At 34.9% G+C, this 21,592-nt stretch overlaps 1 protein-coding gene across 2 annotated transcripts in view; it reads left to right on the forward strand.

The window, feature by feature from the left end:
* Positions 1-21,592, forward strand: part of LOC6049292 — a 290,210-nt gene that overhangs the window by 153,555 nt on the left and 115,063 nt on the right. For both annotated transcript variants that reach the window (XM_038248307.1, XM_038248306.1), the window contains one exon: positions 16,104-16,439. In XM_038248307.1, the coding sequence (XP_038104235.1) occupies positions 16,104-16,439 (336 nt within the window). The remainder of the gene's footprint in view (positions 1-16,103; positions 16,440-21,592) is intronic.

The following is a 21,592-nucleotide window of genomic DNA, read 5'->3' on the forward strand; positions in this document are numbered from 1 at the left end:
TTCTAAAAACTAAATTAAAATCTAAAAAAAATGCGAAATTGTCAGTTAAGTTTTAGACTTCTACTCAATTTAATTTTTGCTAAACTTCTGACAAAATGCTCATTCAAAACATGCCATTCTTCACAAATATTTGTTTCGATTTTTAATGAATCCTTTCTTGTTTTTAATTATTTTCATCAGAAATACCTTCTATTTGTATCCTTTATCAAACAAAAAAAGGCAGTCAATAAACTTCTCCATTCATCTCACACATGTTTTTACAGCTTTTTTTTTCGAGGGGGTGGACTGTTTTAATTAAAATTTACTTCTCCTGCCAACGCTCTCTCTCCTCTGTTTATATCATTTATATTTGGGGGATGGGGGGGCTTTGGAAAATTACACGACTGGAGTTTGGTGGGTTGGTTCTGTTTGGCCTTTTTTGTGGCTCTAGGAAATCGAGGACCCTGCAGCGGAGCCTTATACGCATACAAACAGTTAAATTTTCGAGCAAACACGTTATTTAAAGGTAGCAAGGTGGGACAGGGTACAAAAAATCGATTTGAGATCCATTTAATTACTGAACACGCCGGTGAGTTGGGGGGGGGGGGGGAGAGCACACCGACAGTACCCACAAAACCCAACCTGGGGTAAACTTTGACAGCAACCGGAGCGTGTAATTAATATCCACGTTTATTTTGGTGTTTTACGGTGTGGGAGGGGGGTTGAGGAGGATTCGTTGAATTACGAAACAGTAAAAATGTAATTTAATTTGGGCTGGTTTACTCATGTGATCCGATTTTAACTTTGTTTCCATTTGTACTCTTTGTTTGGATGAAATATCAGGTGGCTCCCTGATATGAAGTTTAATCATGATTTCGCTAGCTTTTTGGTTTGTTTAGCATCCATTTTTCCCCAATAATGAACATATATTTTTGGAAAAGATCTTCGTACCTGTGTACAACAAATTAGTGTTGTTGTAGTTTTTAAAGCTTTATCACCAAAAATTTTTTACCACCCAAATGTTGACAGAATTGTTTAAAAAAACTTGAGTTACCTAAACAAATCCACATTAATTGGAAAAGTTACACCATAAAAGAGTAACATTTAACCAAATTTTGTTCAGCGTTTCAATTTTAAATTTGGGTAATCGTCATATTTCTCAAATTTTAAAAAGGCAAAGTTGTAGGTATGGATATGGACTACACTGAAAAAAAAATGATACACGGTAAATTTTTTTTTGTGATTTTTTATTTGACTTTTTGTCACTAGAACTTGATTTGCAAAAGAGAACACTATTTTTATTTTTTTTATTTTTTTTTTATTTTTTTATATGTTTTAGAGGACATTAAATGCTAACTTTTCTGAAATTTTCAGGTTGTGCAAAAAATCTTTGAGCGAGTTATGAATTTTTGAAAACATCAATTTTCCTGTTTTTAAACCTTTGCATGACAATATCTCAGCAACTAGGGGTCGTATCAACAAAGTTCAAAAATGCAAAATATAGAGAATTTTCTCAGCTTTTCAATAATATTTTTTTTCAAAGGTGGGCTAACATGTGCACTAATTTAAAAAATGCAAACTTCGACTTTTTTCAAAAAAGTCACCAAAAAATGGATTTAACTTGAAAACGGTGCAATTTATCAAAATTTCACTAAAGTACTTTTTGATTGCAAATTTGATTTTACATCAAAAAATGAAGTTGAAAAATTTTTGCGACCATTTTTTTTTTGATTTTTTTAAAAATTTATAACTCGCTCAAAGATTCTTTGCACAACCTGGAAATTTCCGAAAAGTTGGCATTTGATGTCCTCTAAAACATATAAAAAAATAAACAAAAATAAAATAGTGTTTTTTTGCAAATCAAGTTTTAGTGACAAAAAGTTAAATTAAAAATCAAAAAAAAATTTACCGTGTATCATTTTTTTTTCAGTGTAGTCCATATCCATACCTACAACTTTGCCGAAGACACCAAATCGATCAAAAAATTCCTTCAAAAGATACAGATTTTTGAATTTTCATAAATCATTTTTGTATGGCCAGCTGCCAAATTTGTATGGAAAATTATATGGACAAACAAATGATGCCAAATGGCTTCTTTGGGCATACCGAAGGCACCAAAATAGTTTCAGTCGGATAAAAAAAATCAAAAATTAAAATTAAAGAAAAAAGACAGATTTCGTATTTTGAAAAAAATGTTTTCTTAATGTGGCTGTAACTTGAAAATGGTGCACTTTATCAAAATTTTACAAGATTACATTTTGATTGCAAATTTTGTTTTAAATTGATAAATGAAATATTTTTTTTCCTTTTTTCCGATTTTTGAAAAATCTTTTCTTATATTCATATTTCTACAATTTTTTGTAAAAACGGCATTTTTTGTCCCCTGGAATTATCAATAATTAAAAAAAACATTAAAAAAAGTGTTGAATTGGAAATCAATGTTTATTTAAAATAGAGAAAAAAACTTTTTCCCGCGTATAATTTTTTTCAGTACAGTCTTTGTTTAACTTTGTCAAAGACACACAATCGATTAAAAAATTCCTTCAAAAGATAAAGATTTCTGAATTTTTACACGCAATTTTTACATGGACAGCTGCCAAATTTGTATGAAAAATGATATGGACAAACTGATGATTCAAACGGTGAAATATTTTTTTTTATTTTCTTGTTTACCTAACATAACGTGTACATAAAGAAAATTACATACAAAAACTTGTAATTTTTACTGGCTACTCATGTAATATTACATGATGTGTATTTTTTATCAGAAAATGAGTAAAATAACAACTTGAGATTTCTTTTTAAAAAATTAATAACATAACTTAAAAAAATTAAATTTTTGACTTCTGCCATGTTATATTGTGTAATAGATAAACATTAAAACATTTAAAATAACTTAAAGAGAGGTAAATTAACGACTTGAAACATTCAACTCACCTTATGTTTCTTCTCTGAAACGTGAGAAAATTACCAAAAAAAATCGAAAAACGCCAGGAAAACACAGCCCGACACTGTCTTTGTCGCTAGCAACCCACATTTCGAAAAGGGGGTATTCAAGTGGTGTAGAGTTTCCTGTATTTTTTGCTGGTGTCCTCGCCAGCTGAATTCCAACCTGGTGTGTGAGTCTGACCTGGCTCCCGAATGCAAAAGCAACGACTACGACGACGACACCCCCGGGAGCCGTAAATTACAGGAGTTAAATTGGTATTAAAGGATTAATACGCGCGAGATTTCCCCGATAGAAGGGGAAGCTGGCAGTTTAAAAGAGAAAGAGCAGGCATATTCGAGGGCATGAAATGGGAAGCGTTTAAATTCATTGGGTTCACTTTGCGAAAGTCGATGGGATTTTAAGTTGGTGCGTTTTAAGATTGTTTGGCTTGAACTTGAAGTTATTTCCTTGATTTGTTGAGGTTGTTGAGTTGTTTGATATTTATAAATTTTGCGCCAGGACAATCCTATGGCTTAGCCAAAATTGATTTTCAATCAGCCTTAAATTTTTTTTGCAACTACTCAAGACAATTCAAATCCTCTTCCTCAGTTTTGCCTGTTCAAATTTGTCTTAAACAGCTTTCGATTCCAAATGAGAAAAAAAAAGATCCAAATCCCATCATTGCACGCTCTTCAAACATTCACAGCCCACAAATCTTTAGCGGAATAAATCCCAAATCCGCCACCAGCCAGCTCCCGTTGACAATTCTCCAAATTCCCCTGCGGCGTCGGACGCTGGAATCGATCGCAACGAAATAAATTTACATAAATCTCATAAGATTATGCTCGTCCCCTCCTCCTCCGTTTCTCCCTCGCGAGCCTTCAGGAAAATCCGCCAAGCCACCCGGGGAAAATCACACCCAGAGGGCACCGGAAAATCCCTCCCAGTGAAACCGATTCAACAAAAAAAAAAGGCAGAAATCTGCCAATCGTCCTCCCCCAGGCAGAGTGGCTACTTTACTCGACGATCGTTTTTCCTTCAATTCCTGGGGGGTTTTCAAGCAAAAAAAAAATCAGTTATTTATATTTATTCCACCTGGGAAACGAAAAACACGCGCTTGTAAAAGGTGAAATTTCCCAACACAATCGAGGCTTTTCCCTCTTTGGGAAAATCGTGGAAAACGAAAATCACCCGAATAAATGAATGCACAATTTAGAAATGCGAAATAAAGACCTAATTGGGTAGAAGGCAAAAAGAATAAAAAGAAGAAGCGAAAAAAGACTTTCTTCCTCTTTTGTGTCGAAGACTACACCAAGATTATCTGCTACTGCTGGTGGAAAATTGAGGCTTTTCCGAGCGTGGGAAATCTGATGGTCGTTAAATATTTTATCACTGCTTATCGAGAGAGAGCGAAGGCCCTTCCAGGATTTTTGCCTCTCGAAAGGACAAATAAGACAGCTTGTGACTGTCGCTTTTTATTTCGAGGAGGGTGACAATGGCCATTCAAGCAGCGGGGCTTGACAATGAGACGGGGCAATTTTTGGGATCAGAAGCTTTGCAGCGATTTAGGGTTTGTTGGGGGAGTGCAGAATCAGAAAAGTCAATTATTAAAATGAGAAATGAGGAAGAGAATCACCACTGGAATATTAAAATGTCATTTATCGTTTCACGGTAGTTACTTTTCATCTTTTATCTCTCATCTCCCATCTCCCATCTCTCATATCTCATCACTCATTTTTCATTTTTCATTTCTCATTTCTCATTTCTCATTTCTCATTTCTCATTTCTCATTTCTCATTTCTCATTTCTCATTTCTCATTTCTCATTTCTCATTTCTCGTTTCTCATTTCTCATTTCTCATTTCTCATTTCTCATTTTTCATTTCTCATTTCTCATTTCTCATTTCTCATTGCTCATTTCTCATTTCTCATTTCTCATTTCTTATTTCTCATTTCTCATTTCTCATTTCTCATATCTCATATCTCATCTCTCATTTCCCATTTCTCATTTCTTATTTCTCATTTCTCATTTCTCATTTCTCATTTCTCATTTCTCATTTCTCAATTCTCATTTCTCATTTCTCATTTCTTATTTCTCATTTCTCATTTCTCATTTCTCATTTCTCATTTCTCATTTCTCATTTCTCATTTCTCATTTCTCATTTCTCATTGCTCATTTCTCATTTCTCATTTCTCATTTCTTATTTCTCATTTCTCATTTCTCATTTCTCATATCTCATATCTCATCTCTCATTTCCCATTTCTCATTTCTCATTGCTCATTTCTCATTTCTCATTTGGGTAATTTTCTACCAACTCACACGAAATCGGGAAAAGTTGCCCCGACCCCTCTTAGATTTGCGTGAAACTTTGTCCTTAGGTGTAACTTTTGTCCCTGATCACGAATCCGAGGTCCGTTTTTTGAATTTCGGTTACGCGACTGTAAAAAATTTTGGAGCATGTCATTTTAAAGGAAATTTAATGTTCTTTTCGAATCTACTCTACATTGACCCGGAAGGGTAATTTTTTCATTTAGAACAAAAATTTTCATTTTGAAATTTCGTTTTTTTTCTAACTTTGCAGGGTTATTTTTAGAGTGTAATTATTATCTACAAAATTGTAGAGCAGACAATAACAAAAAAATGATATATAAACATAAGGGGCTCGCTTGTAAACATTACGAGTTATCGCGATTTTACGATTTTTTTTTTTTTTTTTGAAAAAGTTGCTAGTTGTTGATCATAGCCGTTCATCGTCACCCGCGACGGACACGGACGACGAAACAAAGAGAAACGAAAAAAGTAACATTGAAAATTCGAAGGGGGGTCGGGGCAACTGCTGTGTGAGTTGGCGGAGAATTACCCATTTCTCATTTCTCATTTTTTTATCTCTCATTTCTCATCTCTCATCTCTCATCTCTCATCTCTCATCTCTCATCTCTCATCTCTCATCTCTCATCTCTCATCTCTCATCTCTCATCTCTCATCTCTCATCTCTCATCTCTCATCTCTCATCTCTCATCTCTCATCTTTCATCTCTCATCTCTCATCTCTCATCTCATTGCTTAACGCTGCCGGTGAGAATCTCTCATCTCTCATCTCTTATCGCGTTAAGCAATTCAGTTTCAGTTCAGTTTTCTTTAACTTTTTTTTAATTTCCAAAAACTAACACGTTTTGGGACACGTCTCAAATCTGGCCACTCACCAAAGTCCCCAGCTGGCTCCGAGGGTCCTTCCATTATCCTGACCGGCAGCAAATCGAATCAAATCAAAACTTTTTCGAACCACTTTCCAGCGCTTGCTGTGACTTTTTCCAAACCCAATTTCAAGTTCAACTTTTTTGTGTCCTTCCAGACAAAACCCAAAGCTAAAAAAAAAACTCGAAAAAGTTTCGTTTTATCAATTTTGCTCCGTTTCTCATTTTCACACGTACTTCCCCCTTGGCACGGAGGGAAACCCGAAATTCCGACCCTCGCAGATATAATAACGGAGCTCCGTTATCAGCTGCGCTGGTGTGTCCGCGCAAGGAATTCAATTTCAGGACGCGCGCTGAGGCTGGTCGTTGAAAAATTGATGATCTCGGTAATGAACTGCCAGGAGGTGGGTGAGCACTCGTAAAGGAGAGAAGATGAAAAAAAACGAAGTGAGAATGGAACGGTGGCGAGAATTGTGAAACAAAACTCTGACAATGGAGTCACAGACAAAAAGATTAGACTTTACATGATTTTGCTGAACACAAATGAAACGACTAAAACTGTTTAGACTGTTTGGTACGGTATGTCCACGCATTGATCCTCCCGTGTTGATTCTGGGAAATGTGTTCCGTTCGCAGAATCCTCTCTGCGGTAAACACAACGCAGTAGAGCTGCTCGCTTTAATGTTGCGACTTAAGAAAACTGATCCACCACGTGAGTTGGCGTGAGCTTTTTTCGAACTAAATTGCATTTAAAATGACCGTTTGTTCATATCGATAATTTTGAAATTTCGTTGTCTACCTACTTGTCTGTGATGTACGTTTGTGGACAACGTCACGGCCGCTGCAAATGGGGAAAGTTTTGGCAAAGATTTGAGTGTTATCCGACGATGAAGATTAATTTTTGATTGCAATTTCGGGAGGAATCAGGGCGATTGCCTGTGATGAGATTGTCAATGTTTTAAGTGGTTTTCGGATGCAAAGCTTGTAAAATAAAGGTTAATCGTTTGTAAAGATGCAGTCGCAAAAACAAATATTTTCCAATCATTTCTCAGCCAACACAAGTACACTAATATTTGGTTTGGTAGATATCTGGAAGATGGAAGAAAGACAAATTCTTTAAAGCATTATGGAATTCTCAGAGTAAGTTGATTTGATAATATTACTACAGAGCGGATTTGCTTATTAAAACGAATGATATCTGTCAAATAGACAACGAGCTTTACTTGGAATTTTGCAAATAAATTTCAAAATGGAGACAAAAAAAAAATCAAAATCAAAATCAAAATCAAAATCAAAATCAAAATCAAAATCAAAATCAAAATCAAAATCAAAATCAAAATCAAAATCAAAATCAAAATCAAAATCAAAATCAAAATCAAAATCAAAATCAAAATCAAAATCAAAATCAAAATCAAAATCAAAATCAAAATCAAAATCAAAATCAAAATCAAAATCAAAATCAAAATCAAAATCAAAATCAAAATCAAAATCAAAATCAAAATCAAAATCAAAATCAAAATCAAAATCAAAAACAGAAGCAGAAGCAGAAGCAGAAGCAGAAGCAGAAGCAGAAGCAGAAGCAGAAGCAGAAGCAGAAGCAGAAGCAGAAGCAGAAGCAGAAGCAGAAGCAGAAGCAGAAGCAGAAGCAGAAGCAGAAGCAGAAGCAGAAGCAGAAGCAGAAGCAGAAGCAGAAGCAGAAGCAGAAGCAGAAGCAGAAGCAGAAGCAGAAGCAGAAGCAGAAGCAGAAGCAGAAGCAGAAGCAGAAGCAGAAGCAGAAGCAGAAGCAGAAGCAGAAGCAGAAGCAGAAGCAGAAGCAGAAGCAGAAGCAGAAGCAGAAGCAGAAGCAGAAGCAGAAGCAGAAGCAGAAGCAGAAGCAGAAGCAGAAGCAGAAGCAGAAGCAGAAGCAGAAGCAGAAGCAGAAGCAGAAGCAGAAGCAGAAGCAGAAGCAGAAGCAGAAGCAGAAGCAGAAGCAGAAGCAGAAGCAGAAGCAGAAGCAGAAGCAGAAGCAGAAGCAGAAGCAGAAGCAGAAGCAGAAGCAGAAGCAGAAGCAGAAGCAGAGGCAGAAGCAGAAGCAAAATTAGATTTTTTAAAATTTAAGATTTTAAATCTTGATTCTCAAAACAAACTTGATTTTCAAAATTTATCTGAAACAAAAGCTTGACAGTTTTTGTCTATAAATTTAAGTTCTGTAAGAACAGTCTAGCAGAAGCAGAAGCAGAAGCAAAATTAGATTTTTGAAATTTAAGATGTAAAGCAAACATGTTTTCAAAATTTATCTGAAACTAAAGCTTGACAGTTTTTGTCTGCAAATTTAAGTTCTGTAAGAACAATCCACAGTCCTTCTTCCTCAAAGTTTACCCGGGAAATGTTCTCAACCTGAAACCATCTCCATGAACCACCACTCTCCGAAGTCACGATAAGCCGGCACTTTCAATTAACCGTGGGACCGGTCGGTGTGGGCTAATCTTAATAACATCTTGGGTGTGTATCTAACTTTCTCTTCGCCTTCGGGAGATGTTCTGTTCACGGCAGCAGCTTCGCCTTAAAGTATGCAAACGTTGCTTTCAGCGCGCCCCGGAATGGTGGAATTCCGTGAAAAAGGTGAAACGGTGCCCGCGTGTAAAGTTAGTTTCAGCAACTGCCGCAAGGAAATTGCTCTCCGCAAAGCGGTTGAGTTGAGGATGAGCGTGGGTTAGAGTAATGGAATTTTTCGGTGTAAATAACTGTTGGGGAGTGAAATTCTTGCGAAATTCATAGTGAAGAACCACCACTCGTGTCTCCACTGATAAATTGTTGATGTTTTTTTTTCTTCCTGGGCCAAGTTTACCCTTTTCACCTGCGGTAATTGATCAAGAAGGGACCGGCCATAAACCTTTTTTGACCAAGCTGTGATGGTTCGGTCCCTCCAGGGAGGATAAGAGAGAGCACACTTGGTAAATCATTATTTGCTTAGGATCGAATTCGGAAGATTCATGCTGAGCTAAGGGTGAACATTTGTTATTTTTTTGGCCACTTTGTCACCACCTTTTTCGGGGTTGTCCGGTTTTTGATCTCTTGGAGGATAAAGTTTTTGTTTTGATAGCCGAGAGATGATTGTTACATTTTAAAGATGCAATCTCGTTTATTTTTCAGTGAATTATGTGTGAAACAGTATAACTTAATGCGATGTTAATTTTATTACATTTTTTTCTTGATATTTTCCTGTCCTGCTCCTTTTAATCTCTCAAAAAGCATAACATTAAAAGATACAGCAAATAAATCACTTGAAAGCAACAGGACTTTCAACAGTGGCAACATTCGACACTTTGTATAATCCTTACGGCACAAACACACACACACAGAGACCATACACGCAACGTCGAAAAAATCCACACAAGGGCGGAAACAAAACAAATAACGACGACATCCGACATTCTTCAACCCATGATAAAAGAGTTCGCGAAAATCCTTTGGCTCTTGACGAAAAACGCCGGCTTTTGTCGGGCGCAAAAATGTCAAGCCTGTTGCCAGTTTCGGGGTTGGCTTCTTCAGTTTTTTTTCCTTTTACATGATTTTACACAGTTTGGAAATGGTGTGTAAATTTACATGTTATTTAATGTAAAATTTTTATATTATGATTCTTTTAAGCAAATCCAATTGAAAGTAAAATTATCAATAGCAAATTTTACGGAAACTGCATGTAAAATTACATTATTTTCATGTGTGCACCTTCTATCAAATCCTTCAACGAAGGCTCTCACAATAATTTAAGAATATTTTTCCTGTGAGTGTCCATGCAGACTACAAAGGACAAGAAGAGCTTTCTGGCCCTAAAAGAATGACATTTTCCATCAACCTACTAAGAAAAAAACTCCTGACGCAGAAGAATCCGGAAAACGACATGATTGTCATGTGCATCCTCTGCCTCAATTCTTTCCATCGTTCTTTCAAGCTGACAAGCTTCTGAAAGCTTGTTTTTTTTTTCGCTCGAAGACCAACTCACAAGGAAGAACAAACTTGTGCAGCACACAACAATAACAACAACAACACGGCAGACTTAATTTAATTAAAAACAACGCCTAACGAGCATGAAAATTTACGATTATAAATTCTGCTCCTCCGTGTAAAGCTTCTAGCTGTCATCTTCGTTGGAGACTGGGTGGGGAAGGCAAAACTTCTCCTACTTTTGGTTTAAGGGAGAGCGCTGGTGGTGGCGTTATGGCAAAGTATACTTTTTTCCGTCAACTTTGAAAGTCACACGTTCCTCGGTGTTTTTGGTTTGCTTTTGGGGTCGGCGTTTTCTGATTCCGAGGACCTAAACAAATATTTAAATTGAATGTCGGCGCGATTTCTATTCCGAGGGGGATTTTGTGTTGGTGACCTTAACGATGAATTGATTTGTAACTTTTTTGTCGGAAAAAAATTAGATGCCTTTATTTTGTGGGTAGATATCGAAAAAGTGATAAATCTCAATTGATGCAAAACTGCATCGTTGGTCACGAAAGGTTCAGTAGGAAAATTACTCAACATATCTACTCACAGCCAGGTCATGAACTTAAGAAGAAGGGTCAAGTAAGACATGAAATTAATTAAAATGATCCAAACTAGCAGGGCTTATATAATTAAGTTATTTCTCTCTGATTTTGTATCACCTTCATCCCACAAAAAAAAATTTAAATAACTCTGTAACTTTTCCGAAATTTAAAAAAAAATAATGCAATCTTATATCTATAAATAAGGAAGACGGGCAATTCCATACGTTTTTGCAACTCAACATTCCATTAATTTTTTGATTTGTATGAAACTTTGTCCTTCAATTCATTATGTCTAACAATGACTTTCTGTATGATTTGTTTCGTCATAAACATATCCACACCAACTCTAGGAATTTCCATATAAAAATACCATAAAATTATTAGAAAATGTGTGTCTTGAGAAAGGATTTAATGTTTGATTTAGTATCTTCGGCAAAGTTTCAGGATTTGATAAAAAACGGTTAAACTCTAAAAATAATTTTTATTTTTTAAACTATTTTTCATAACAAACAATCTATTTTGACAAAATCCCTTGATTTTTTTTCTTCATTTGTTGACATGTTTAAGTGACCCACAATTGAGGAATTTTCGATAGCACATAAGGGATCTTGCATAAACCACGTGGATTCTTTTTGAAAATTCTACAACCCTCCCCCCTCCCCTCTCTGCCACCATGTGGACAATTGTTCATAAAAAAAAATCTTGTATTCATGGAGCGTAGACAATCGCCAGATTAATATTTGTTCGATTTCATTACCCAGGTAGCATTTGGCAACAAGATAAATTTGACTAAGTCCAGTTTTTGTTTTGTTTTGCTGTAGCAACATAAAAATGTCATTTTAGCAACAATACTTTGCAATGTTGCAAACCTCTCGAATTGAAAAAAAAAACTTTACAACAATCCATTTCGTTTTGTAATCGAAACATATTGAAAACTTATTGGTTCCATTTTTGCTACATGTGACTTAGCCCGATTTGTGTGCTAAGAGTAATATTGAAATCAAAAATCCTTAGATGTTAAGATCTGAAGGTACCAGTCCAGAATCCCGACAGGGGGCACTTTAGTTTTTTTGTTAAAAATGTTTTTTTTTGTTTCGCGCAAATTAAACAACAACATAATGGCAACATCATGACAACACAACAAACTACTTTACCGACATATTTAGACAAACAAATTGTTTCTGGAACTTTGTCGTAAAACAATTTGAAACAAGCGGCTTAATGTTGCCAATACAAAATTTTCGTGCGCTATTTAGGGCACCACGAGTGTTCTAACTATGTTGAGATAGCACATTTTTTGGTGTTACGAAATAGTTGCATTTAAGGATCCGCAACAAAAAATGTTACTTGGGTATATTTTTTTTCTCTGTGAAACATATTTTAGAGCAATTCCAGCTCAAATCAGGATTTTTGCTGGTACTTTTGTACCCGACCCTCTCCGATTTCAATGAAACTTTGTAGACATGTTATCCTAGGCCTATATAAGCCATTTTTGTGTATATGGAGCCAAAAGTACTCGAGAATAACATTTAAGAAGGGCGTAAGGTATTTAAATATTTTAGTATTTTGCAATTTAAAAATTACTGTATCTCGAAGCCGTTGCATCGTATCAAAAAGTTGTCAAAGACAAACTTGTAGGAAATTGGACGGGCTTTCTGATAAAAATACACTGAAACAAAAATACATTGTCATTTTTCAATTTTTAAGTTTAAAAGTTAAATTAGAAGGTGACGTCACGATTTTTTTTCGCTCAAAATTTTTGAGGAAATACCCTAAGATGTTATCAAAAGACTGACGAAAAATGCAGGATGGTATGTCCTCTCCATATTAGGTTATTTCCTCAAAAATTTTGAACGAAAAAAAATCGTGACTACACCTTCAAATTTAAGTTTTAGACTTAAAAATCAAAAAACCTCATAGATGTGGCGTGTATTTTTGTTTCAGTGTATTTTTATCAGAAAGCCCGTCCAATTTACTACAAGTTTGTCTTTGACCACTTTTTGATACGACGCAACGGCTTCGAGATACAGTAATTTTTAAATTACAGAATACTAAAATATTTAAATACTTTACGCCCTTCTCAAATGTTATTCTCGAGTACTTTTGGCTCCATATACACAAAAATGGCTTATATAGGCCTAGGATAGCATGTCTACAAAGTTTCATTGAAATCGGGTACAAAAGTATCAGAAAAAATCCTGATTTGAGCTGGAATTGCTCTTTATGCAATTTCGCTGTAAAACTGTCAACTTTTCCCTACCAAAAATAACAAAATTGAAAATTAAAACCTTTCAATACAAGTGCTTCTACCAGTAGAACTTTTACTTTTCAGCACTTTCATGGGTGCTGAAAAGTTGAACTTTTCAATACTAGTATCGAAAATTTACATTTTAGATATTTTTCTTTGAACGACAAATTTACTAAACACATAAATGTTTGACATAAAATTCTATTCTAGAAGCGTTTTTTTTAAGAATTGCAGAAAATGTTTAAGACAACTCGTTAAAAAACTTGATTTTTTCAGCTCTCGTCGTATCTATCCAACTCGGTAAACTTCGTAGGATGTACAACTCGTGCTGGAAAAAATCTTCTTTTTGTTACTTGTTGCCGAAACTACTATTTAAATAGCTGAGAAAACGCCTCACATTTTTTCTAATACTGAGCAATTCTCTACGAAATCGGTCTTTTTTTAGAATTTTGATTTTTATATTTTTTTAATCCGACTGGAACTTTTTTGGTGCCTTCGGTATGCCCAAAGAAGCCATTTTACATCATCAGTTTGTCCATATAAATTTCCATACAAATTTGGCAGCTGCCCATACAATAATGATGTATGAAATTTCAAAAATCTGTATCTTTTGAAGGATTTTTTTTATCGATTTGGTGTCTTGGGCAAAGTTGTAGTTATGGATATGGACCACACTGTAAAAAATAAAACACGGTAGAAACATTTTTGGTGATTTTTTGTTTACACAACACTATCTTTAATTTTTTTATGTGTTTTAGAGGACATCAAATGCCAATTTTTCGGAAATTGACATGATTTTTTCAAAAATCGAAATATTGGTCGCAAAATTTATTCAGTTTCATTTTTCGATGTAAAATTACAAGCCACGGTATTGACATTTGAACGAAAAAAGTGTTTAAAAATGCATTTAACATCTACCTAGTTGTTTTGCAATCATTAGCTTTCAAAATATCTATGTATTGACGAAAATTTTATTTTTTACGAAAAATATTTTTTTTTTGCGGTGCTGTACATTGGAATTTTATAAAAATCTAAAACTTTTTTAAACAAGCCCAAATAGTTTTCAGTTGATCAGACTTTTATTTTCATGGAAATTTTGAAGTTTTTTGGAAAAAAATTTTTTTGCCCCCTGATTTTTCAGGCAAATTTTGACCCTTAAAAAAAATTATTTTGCTTTTTTGAACTTTGTTGATATGACCCTTAGTTGCTGAGATATTGCCATGCAAATGTTTAAAAACAGGAAAATTGATATTTTCTAAGTCTCACCCAAATAACCCAATAATTTTCTAGCGTCGATATCTCAGCATTTAACCGTCCGATTTTCAATGTTAAAATATTAAACATTCGTGAAATTTTCCGATTTTTTTGAAAACAATATTTTCAAAAAATTTAGAATCAAGACCAACATTTCAAAAGGGTGTAATATTGAATGTTTGGCCCTTTTTGTAATGTTAGTATTGATTTAAAGTTTTTGAAAATATTGTTTTCGAAAAGATCTAAACATTTCACGAATGTTCCATATTTTAACATTGAAAATCGGACCATTTATTGCTGAGATATCGACGTTAGAAAATGGTGGGTTGTTTGGGTGAGACTTACAAAACATCAAGTTTCCTGTTTTAAACATTTGCATGGCAATATCTCAGCAACTATGGGTCGTATCAACAAAGTTCCAAAAAGAAAATATAGAGAATTTTTTCATCTAATTTTTTTTTTCAAAGGTGGGCAAACATGGGCACAAATTACCTAAAAATGGCTTTAACTTGAAAACGGTGCACTTTATGAAAATTTCACTCCAGCACTTTTTGATTACAAATTCAATTTTACATCGAAAAATGAATTTGAAATTTTTTTGAGACCAGCATTTCGATTTTTTTTTAAATCAGTATTGATCAAAAATTCATAACTCGCTCAAAGATTTTTTGCACAACCTGGAAATTTCTGAAAAGTTGATGGAGCCCGATTCTGGTACTCTCATCAGCTTTAATCTGTTTTTTGTGTTTCGTGTTGTTAGCATTTGTCTTTAGATAAGTTAAGTTTAATCATTAAGATCACAAGTTGTCGGATGATTCAAATAAATTAACAAATAAACAAATGTTATGTCCCCTAAACATATTCGAAAGTGAAAAAAATATCCATACCTACAACTTTGCCGAAGGCACCAAATCGATCGAAAAATTCCTTCAAAAGGTACAGATTTTTGAATTTTCTGCTGTCAAATTTGTATGGAAAATTATATGGACAAACCAATGATGCAAAATGGCTTCATTGGGCATACCGAAGGCACAAAAAAAGTTTCAGCCGGATTAAAAAATACAAAAAAACGAATGACCGAAATATCAGAGAATTGCTCTGGTGCTATGTTAAAACATATTTCGATCAGATAAAATCATAATTTGCTGATTTGAAGATCTCGAGATCAAAGAGCCTATAGCTGAAAATATTTCTTTATGATTTTTCAGAATGTGGGCGTGGAATCGCTGCTCTCTGACCTTGATATTTCGTTCCCCAAAGTTTCTCTATAGGCATTGTACAAAATATGATTATGTGAAACCGTCCCACATGTCGCTTAACCTTTATTGCCACACTGAGAACCCACGCGTTCTCTACCCTCCGAATGTAATCACTCCGTGTGGCGTCCTTTCCACACTTGGCCAACGCCGACGACAGGGACAAGTCATTCCCCCACCTTCTCAGGTGGGTCCACGTGGCAGCTGTCACCTGCCATTCACCGTGAGAGAAGCACAAAAAATCTCACGAAATTGCCTCCGAGGTACAACTTGCCCTTGTCTCTACCGTGTTGGTGGCACACTTGAAGTGAGTAGGTTACTCGCCCGAAAAAAAAGAAAGAACTTGAAATAAAAGGAAAAGCTTCAGAAAAAAAAACAATCAGCTTGAGGCAAGAATAGCTTCTTATTTTTTTGGTTGAGGAAAAACAGAAGAAGGTGTTTCCTGGAGAATGTGTAGGAAGGAGCAAAAAAAAACAAGGCAGTATAAAGCATTTTAGAACCAGAAGTTGCCAAATGACCATTATTAAGAAAACTCTACACGTGTGCTTTTTTCCGCAGGATGTGAGGAAAACTCGGGATTTTCCACAGTCCTCGTAACAATTTGATGGCAGCTTTTATTGCGAGTATTCCTTCCCTCCCAATTTATAGCCCCAAACAGTAATTAAACAAAATAATGAAAATCCTTTTAAACTTCCTTTTCTTCTCTCTCGTCTTTTTTTTTTAATTTCAGACAATCTCAAATCGGACCAGAGCTCCCCGTACCACCAGTACAACCACTACGGTGGGAAAAACAACATCACCGTTAGCAGCAGCAACAACAACAACAACAATAACAACCACCCGAAACAGCTGAAATCCGTGCCACCGGATCTTACCCCTGGAGAGGAGTTCCTTGGGAGTGGCAGCGGCAGCGGGACCGAACCGGACGAGCAGCTTCTCGAGCAGCAGCAGCAGCAATTTTTGGCTTCCAACGGAATTAATCCGCACGATAGGAACAAGTTCTGTGGCAGCTTGCCGAACCATTTGGACGCGGACGATGCGTGCGAGGCGATTTTCAAGCAGAATGGTGAGTGATGAGAAAAGAGGGTTGTTGAACATTGTGTTGATTTTTTGTTTCAAACTTTTTTTTTTATGACTTGGCGGATTTATTAATCTTTTGGATTGTTCTGATCGATGTGGTGTCTTCGGCTGGATTGAGAACCATTTAGAACAAAAAATAGGTTCGCGGACAATTTTTGACGATTTTTAATTTTCCCTTTTTTTCCACAAAAAACACAGTTTTCCAAAATGCGTGCACACTCAATTCTAATTTTCGAGTTCGGCATAAATCTACCGAAAACAGAAAAACTGATTTTTTCGGCAGAAAAATGACGAACATCGCCAAAGAAGCTATTATTTTTTGCAGACAACTGGGCAGAATGCCTAACAATTTGCCAATACTCGTCTTTATTTCTGCCGAGCGATAAGTTGTTCTGAAAAACTGAGTGTGTTGTGTATGCTTTATTTTTTGAAATGTTTTAGGGGACAAAAAACCGCAACTGAGTGAAATATCAAATCGAAAAATATGTTTTGATAAAGTGAACAGTTTTTAAATATTGCCTCATAAAGTTTAATTTTGGTATAAAAATTCCCTTTTTCAACTGTTTAAAAAAATGTCCATGATTGTCTATTTCTGATTTTTTTAAGGTTCTGAAAATTTTCACTAGAATAAAATGTGTTGGGTCTGTTTTTGATGTAAAATCAATGTTGCAATCGAACAATAAGTGCACGGTATTCGTATTTAACCACTTTATGTTCGATTATGAGTAAAAATCATAGTTTTTAGATTTTGTGTGAAAATCATCAATTTTTGAAAACAGTGCCTATGAGGTAACAAATTTTCAACCTTCCAAAATTCTTGTTTTTACTTTATAGTGAATCATTAAATGAATATATTTATTACTCTTTTTTAATTTATTAAATCATTGTTTTTACATTTAAATAAATTTATATGAAGTTTATAATTTAACTTCTACTCGAAGAATGTATACATTTACAGAACATTTGAGAAAACATATGTGTTGGTGATTTCTTTGCTCGTACAATCAACGTCTTAATGCTTTGTGTTTAAAATGAGCAATTCTCTGAGATTTCGGTCATTCGATTTTTTTTTGTATTTTTTAATCCGGCTGAAACTTTTTTGGTGCCTTCGGTATGCCCAAAGAAGCCATTTTGCATCATTAGTTTTTCCATATAATTTTCCATACAAATTTGGCAGCTGTCCATACAAAAATGGCTATTTTGGTAAAAGCCTATCGTGCGACATATCAAACTTCATGGAATTACATGCCATGAACACTGGAACCAGCAAAAAGCCAGATTGTGCACCATTGGAACCAGCAAAAAAGAGATTGTGTTGCACGATAGGCTTTTACAAAATTATCAATCTGGCCACTTCCACTGGTTCCGGAGTGTCCAGATATGGTCCAATTGGCGTTTTGCTGGTTGCAGTGTGCATGGCATGTAATTCCATGAAGTTTGTCGCACGATAGGTTTTTACCAAAATAGCAATCTGGCCTCTTCCAGGGTATCCGGAACCGGTTCCGGAGTGGTCAGATAAGGTCCAGTCGGCTTTTTGCTGGTTCCAGTGTACATGGCTTGTAATTCCATGAAGTTTGATATGTCGCACGATAGGCTTTTACCAAAATAGCCATTTGGCCACTTCCAGGGTATCCGGAACCGATTCTGGAGTGGCCAGATATGGTCCAATTGGCTTTTTGCTGGTTGCAGTGTGCATGGCTTGTAATTCCATGAAGTTTGATATGTCGCACGATAGGCTTTTACCAAAATAGCCATTTGGCCACTTCCAGGGTATCCGGAACCGGTTCCGGAGTGGCCAGATATGGTCCAATTGGCTTTTTGCTGATTCCAGTGTGCATGGCATGTAATTCCATGAAGTTTGATATGTCGCACGATAGGCTTTTACCAAAATAGCCATTTGGCCACTTCCAGGGTATTCGGAACCGATTCTGGAGTGGCCAGATATGGTTCAATTGGCTTTTTGCTGGTTGCAGTGTGCATGGCTTGTAATTATGTCACACGATAGGCTTTTACCAAAATAGCCATTTGGCCACTTCCAGGGTATCCGGAACCGGTTCCGAAGTGGCCAGATATGATCCAAATGGCATGCAACCTGTTCCGGAGCGTATGGCTTGTATTTTTAGATATTATATATAGTTTATTATGCCTTAATCCATAGCTAAATCTAATAAAACTCCGGAGAGTCGGTTTGCCGGAAAATTTGTTCTTTTGGAATCGATTCCCAGGAACCAAAGTGGCCAAATCGGGTCCGCAAAGCACAGGTGCCTTTCTAGACATCCATACCTTTCATTTGCGTCCAAATGAACGAAAATCGGTTGCAAAATGGATTTTTGTCAGCGTTTTCAATTCCGGTGTCATATAGACCCCTTAACACCTTTAACGTAAGTTTTTCTTAACACCCCAGGAAGGTTAAGTCTCACCCAAACAACCCACCATTTTCTCATGTCGATATCTCAGCAACTATAGGTCCGATTTACAATGATAAATTATAAAACATTCGTGAAATTTTCCGATCTTTTCGAAAAAAATATTTTTAAAAATTTAAAATCAAGACTAACATTGCAAACGGGCCAAACATTCAATATTACGCCATTTTAAAATGTAAGTCTTAATTTAAATTTTTTGAAAATATTTTTTTTCGAAAAGATCGGAAAATTTCACGAACGTTTCATGTTTTAACATTGTTAATCGGACCTATAGTTGCTGAGATATCGACATGAGAAAATGGTGGGTTGTTTGGGTGAGACTAAGAAAACATCAATTTTCCTGTTTTTTAACCTTTGCATGGCAATATCTCAGCAACCAAGGGTCGTATCAACAAAGTTCAAAAATGCAAAATATAGAGAATTTTCTCAGCTTTTCAAAACTATTTTTTTCAATAGTGGGCAAACATGGGCACCATTTCTAAAAAAATTAAAAACTGCGACTATTTTAAAAAAAGTAACCTAAAAAAGGTTATAACTAGAAACACGGTGCACTTTATCAAAAATTCACTACAGTACTTTATGATTGCAAATTCGATTTTACATCGAAAAATGAATTAGAAAAATTTTTGCGAACAATATTTTGATATTTTGAATAAATCTGTATTGATTCAAAAAATCATAACTCCCATGCCAATTCTGGAAATTTCTGAAAAGTTGGCATTTTATGTCCTCTAAAACATATCAAAAAATAAAAAAAAATAAAAATAATGTTTTTTTTTTGCAAATCAAGTTTTAATGACAAAAAGTTAAATAAAAAATCACAATTTTTTTTTACCCTGTATCATTTTTTTTTCAGTGTAGTCCATATCCATACTTACAACTTTGCCGAAGACACCAAATCGATCATAAAATTCCTTCAAAAGATACAGATTTTTGAATTTTCATACATCATTTTGTATGGACAGCTGCCAAATTTGTATGGAAAATTATATGCACAAACTAATGTTGCAAAATGGCATCTTTGGGCATATCAAAGGCACCAAAAAAGTTTCAGTTGGATTGGACCAAGACTAACATTTTAATAGGGCGTAATATTGAATGTTTGGCCCTTTTGAAATGTTAGTCTTGGTTTAAAAAAATTGAAAATATTTTTTTCGAAAAGATCGGAAAAATTTACGAATGTTTATATTTTAATCAGACCATTAAATGCTGAGATATCGACATTAGAAAATGGTGTGTTGTTTGGGTGAGACTTAGAAAACTTCAATTTTCCTGTTTTAAACCTTTGCATGGCAATATCTCAGCAACCAAGGGTCGTATCAACAAAGTTCAAAAATGCAAAATATAGAGAATTTTCTCAGCTCTTCAAAAATATTTTTTTTAGGTGGGCACACATGTGCACTAATTTTAAAAAAATTAAAAACTGCGACTATTTTCAAAAAAGTCACCTAAAAATGGATTTAACTTGAAAACGGTGCACTTTATCAAAATTTCACTGCAGTACTTTTTGACTGCAAATATGATTTTGCATCCAAAACTGAAGTTGAAACATTTTTGCGACCAATTTTTCGATTTTTTGAAAAAATCAGTATTGATTCAAAAAATTATAACTCGCTCAAAACATTTTTGCACAACCTGGAAATTTCTGAAAAGTTGGAATTGTATTTCCCCTAAAACATATAAAAAAATAAAAAAAATAAAAATAGTGTTTTTTGCAAATCATGTTTTAGTTACAAAAAGTGAAATTAAAAATTACCAATTTTTTTTTACCGTGTATCATTTTTTTTTCAGTGTAGTCCGTATCTATACCTACAACTTTGCCGAAGACACCAAATCGATCAAAAAAATCCTTAAAAAGACACATATGTTTGAATTTTCACACATCATTTTTGTATAACCAGCTGCCAAATTTGTATCGAAAATTATATGGACAAACTAATGATGCAAAATGGCTTCTTTGGGCATACCGAAGGCACCAAAAAAGTTTCAATCGGATTAAAAAATACAAAAACAATTGAATGACCGAAATCTGAGGGAACTGCTCATTTGTAATTTTTTGATCTCAGATAAGATAAACATGAATGGTTTGATATTTTCAAATCACTTGATTGTAAATCAACTTTTATCATGCACGTTTTTTATTTATTTATTCGTTTTGTCAGGTATTGATTTTAGTTCACTAAAAACTATTATGTTTCTATGGAAAGCGGCCGTGGCTGACGAGAAAGTTTTGAAATTACAAATCCTTAAAATTCCGAACATGAACGAAAAATCAAAGTTGCTCGAGTTGGGATTCGTTCCCTCGTCATTTGGATTGATAGGAAAAAATGCTAACCACTATGCCATTATGGCTTGGTGAGTAACGAAAGGAATTAGGAATACTGTTACTGCTAAAAATAATACACGCGCTGGGTCTTAGTCCATTTGACAAAGGTTCGGAAGTTCTAAATAACGTTTGAATCCGATTGATACAAACGTTCTTTAGGGCGGGGCTTGTCGATTCAAGCTGAGGTACCTTGCGCACGGCTAGGCTAGCACACAAACAAAAATATTATGTTTCTTAACTTGTAATTATTGAATTTAATTTCAGTTTTTCTCATCTAATTTTGTAAAATAAAAATATACCTTCGGTATGCCCAAAGAAGCCATTTTGCGTTACTAGTTTGTCCATATAATTTTCCATCAAAATTTGGCTGTCCAAACAAAAATGGTA

This window comes from Culex quinquefasciatus, chromosome 1, assembly GCF_015732765.1.
Source record: "Culex quinquefasciatus strain JHB chromosome 1, VPISU_Cqui_1.0_pri_paternal, whole genome shotgun sequence".
In the NCBI taxonomy this organism is placed as follows: domain Eukaryota; kingdom Metazoa; phylum Arthropoda; class Insecta; order Diptera; family Culicidae; genus Culex; species Culex quinquefasciatus.